Genomic DNA, 3,498 nt, shown 5'->3' on the forward strand with positions numbered 1-3,498 from the left:
GGCGGCGGCCGGGACCATTCGGGGCGGGGTGTGTGGCCTTATGACACACTTCCGGTGATGTCAGGGGGTGTGGCCTTATGACACACTTCTGGTGATGTCAGGGGGTGTGGCATATGCTAATGAGTTATGCTAATGCGTTCCCCTAGCTCTTTTTCTATGAAATGACCCCTGGGTGAATGTGAATGATGGAACACAATTGTGTTTTGTTTTAACCCTTAATAAAAAGCGCCCACAATGTTCAAAGAGTTGTGCGTCTGATGTTACATTTCAAGGAGCTCTGGGTAGCACAAAAACAAATAGTTTTTGAAAGATCACAAAAGGTCACATGTGGCTCCTTAGTTCCATTTGTCCCCTCGTGTACCTGCATGGAATAATTTGTCACAGAGCTGAAGCACATAGAGCTTCTCCCCAGCGATTGTTCAGTCTCCTCCTGCTGTGGGCTTACATATTTCTAAGAGGAGGTGTAGCCATTAAGGCCTCTGGAATGGCCTCAGGCCCTAATGTTCTTTTGTTCATTTGGGATGGTTCCTTTGGTATGACCTATATAGAAATAGGTCAGGAAACGGCAATGCATTAGAATGATTTCTTATTCTTTGAAGGAGCATCCGGCCCTTGTAAAATGCTATTCACGAATCCGCTTTCAGGCATATTTCTGTCTAATGTACAAACTGTACCCATGTTTGTGCTCTCTCTCATGCCTTTAATGGCTCCCTTGTGCCCATTCAAGTTTAGGAGACTTTGTGAATGCTGTTGCCAGACTGCTGTCTTAGGTGAACTCCTGGGATTTTCCTGAGAGCTTTTTTATCCTTGGTAATGCCCACCCCCTCCCCAGTGTCTTCACAATAACATTTGCACTTTGAGGTAATTTAGTTTCAGGCATCTTTATCTGACACAAGGTCCAGATTGTACTCGGGATGGAATCAATAATCTGAGCAGGTCAAGTTGGGCGTGTTGTAAGTGACTGGGGGATTCAAGTTCACAGGAAACGATCCCTGAGGTTGGCCATTCAAAAATGGAGACTTTCGAAATAGGATCGGTGAATCGGGCTTGACAGGATTTTCATGAGTCCTAAACCTCAACGTTGCAATCCCTTCCTCGACTCAGGAAGATTTTTACCATGCAAAATAATGTTGTTCTATATAAAAAAAATAGTTTTATTCTATTTATTCTTTCAAGGCAGATCCTACCCCTGTCCGAACACTCCAGTGAGCAAAGTTTGAAGGCTTCCTCCTATTTAAGTGGCTTTCCGTTGCGGGAAGAGCTGTTTAAGACGGAAGAAGCCCCCTTAGGCTGGAGGAAAGCTCCTTGGAGGATTGTTGGATCCACCCCACTTTTATAGCCCCCCTTTCTTGCTGGGATTCAAGGCAGATTACAAAATTTAAAGAACAGTTTGCTCAGACAGCAAGGGCCTCCAATAAACAATGCAGTAGAACTCAAACAACAACAAAAATCATGTTCTGTGACAGACTGCTCAGACAATTGATCAGTTGGGCCTCTTCAGTAGCCCTGAGGTGGCAGTTGTTGGTCAAGAGGGTGGGGACTGCCTCAGCGGCAACCAGTAGAAACTGAATGGACAGCAGCTCTTGCCAGAGCGTTTTGTTTTCTCCCCCATGGGGCAAGATTGTGGTGGCAGTTCGGGTAGGGGAAGAACCATCTCCGCTGTTCTTTCAGCAACTCCCACACATCTAATGGTAAAAAACTAACCTGGGTATTCCTTGCCAATTGGAACAGATACCACATTCAGTCCTCTAACTTGGTTGGAGACTCAGGACCAATTCACATTATACAATCCTTATGCCCCCACCCCCATGTGCCTTGTCAATAGACCTGTTCTGCAGATTCCATTTTCAGACCCATGCTTATGTGGACCAGTAGCACATTGCAAGTTCCCCCAGAGGGCAATTAGCAGTCCCCTGGGGCCATTTTGGGTCAGGAATAGGGTGTGGGGAAGAATTAACCCCCTCTCACCATGCAACACTGTCCCAGCCCTAACTGCATCAAACATGCATGGGAATTTAAGTTCCAAGCACAGAAATCCCAACAAAGAAAGAATTCTAACTAATTCTTATATATGTTGGGGTTGTGAAAATTCTCCCTCTAAGGTGTGGAGTCTTGTGAGCAAAAATTCTACTTTGTGAGCTATTGGCATTAAGATTGTGAGCGAGCAATTTGGCTTCTGCATAAATTAGTTTGCTCTGGAGCCATCTGTCGTGAGCTAAGACAAAAATCTGTGAGCTGGAGGCTAAAAACCTGTGAGCTAGCTCACACTAACGCAGTTTAGAGGGAACACTGGTTGTGTATGCATGTGCACTATTGTAACACTCTCTTGACATATTGCTGTAGGTTTTCCTGCTGTTAGATGCCACCTAGAAATCATTTTAAACCAGCTTACACACACACGGTATGCACAATATAAGGGTATTCTTGAAACCCTAGGAAATTCTATCCGTGTAAATATATCCATCATAATTGTAGCATAGAGTATACAGAATCATTCATAGGAAATAAAAACAAGAATCCAGAAATCCAGGGTTTTTTGTCTTCCGTCTTACTTTAAGATAAAACATGGCTTTCAGTTCTGGAGGAGCAGTGTGTAGTATAGTTTCATATGTGTTATTGCCCGTATACCTTTTTAACCTGTCTGCTGATTTGTTGTTCCATACAAAATAAAATTTATTTATTTATTTTGCCAATCCACTGAATCTCAGAAGCAAAGTATGTGTGTGGTTCATAATGGGTGAAGTTTCTTTCCCCAGTGCCTCTCCCCCTTCTGATTTAGACCTTTTAAAAGATTTAAGGTTGGGGGTTTAAAGGGTTTTTAAAAGTAGAAATGATTGTAAAGAGAGTCTGCACATTTTCAAGCGTAGATAAGAAGCACATTTACATTCCTGTCACACTGTGTGCATGTAGCCATGTATCAGTGAGGTCCAGGCAAGATAGAAGAGGGAAGAGAGACGCTTTTAAAACTGAATGTGAACATTCTGGCCCATGTAGGTTTAAGTCTAGCATGATAGACTCAGGAACAGTGTTCCCTCTAAGCTGAGTTAGTGTGAGCTAGCTCACACTAACTCAGCTTAGAGGGAACATTGCCCAGGAAGTACAAAAAGTGCATTTAATGTTATATTTGAAAAAGTCAGTATATCCCCCCCCCTTGTAGATTGATTACTCCCCCTCCCTTGCTTTTAAACAGAAGATGCTTTCAGGGAAGAGTTAATAATTGTTTGCGGGTTGGGAAACAAAACCACAACACCCTTGGTAATGAACTGGATCCCTGTGCCCAACTACACAGGTGTCCTGTGTGGTTGCCATGAAAGAAAGCGTGCCAAACGGAAATACTTTCCTAACTGGTATCTGTGTTCTGCCGTTTATAGTTTTTCCTGGTACCGTACTGTGCTCTTACCATGTTTCTCAGCACTGAGCAGAAGGATCGGGATTCAGCAACAGCGTACCGTGAGTCTTAAAGAGGGGCTGCTTCTCTTAAACGCTCTTCATACCATG

General features: G+C 43.6%; 1 protein-coding gene across 1 annotated transcript in view; it reads left to right on the top strand.

Moving 5' to 3' along the window:
• MFSD2B (major facilitator superfamily domain containing 2B) overlaps positions 1 to 3,498 on the top strand; it is a 59,594-nt gene that overhangs the window by 27,052 nt on the left and 29,044 nt on the right. The window contains exon 5 of the mRNA XM_015407335.1: positions 3,372 to 3,450. Coding sequence (XP_015262821.1) covers positions 3,372 to 3,450 — 79 coding nt within the window. The remainder of the gene's footprint in view (positions 1 to 3,371; positions 3,451 to 3,498) is intronic.

The sequence above is a fragment of the Gekko japonicus genome, unplaced genomic scaffold (genome assembly GCF_001447785.1).
Source record: "Gekko japonicus isolate JY-2015 unplaced genomic scaffold, Gekko_japonicus_V1.1 scaffold239, whole genome shotgun sequence".
Lineage (NCBI taxonomy): Eukaryota > Metazoa > Chordata > Lepidosauria > Squamata > Gekkonidae > Gekko > Gekko japonicus.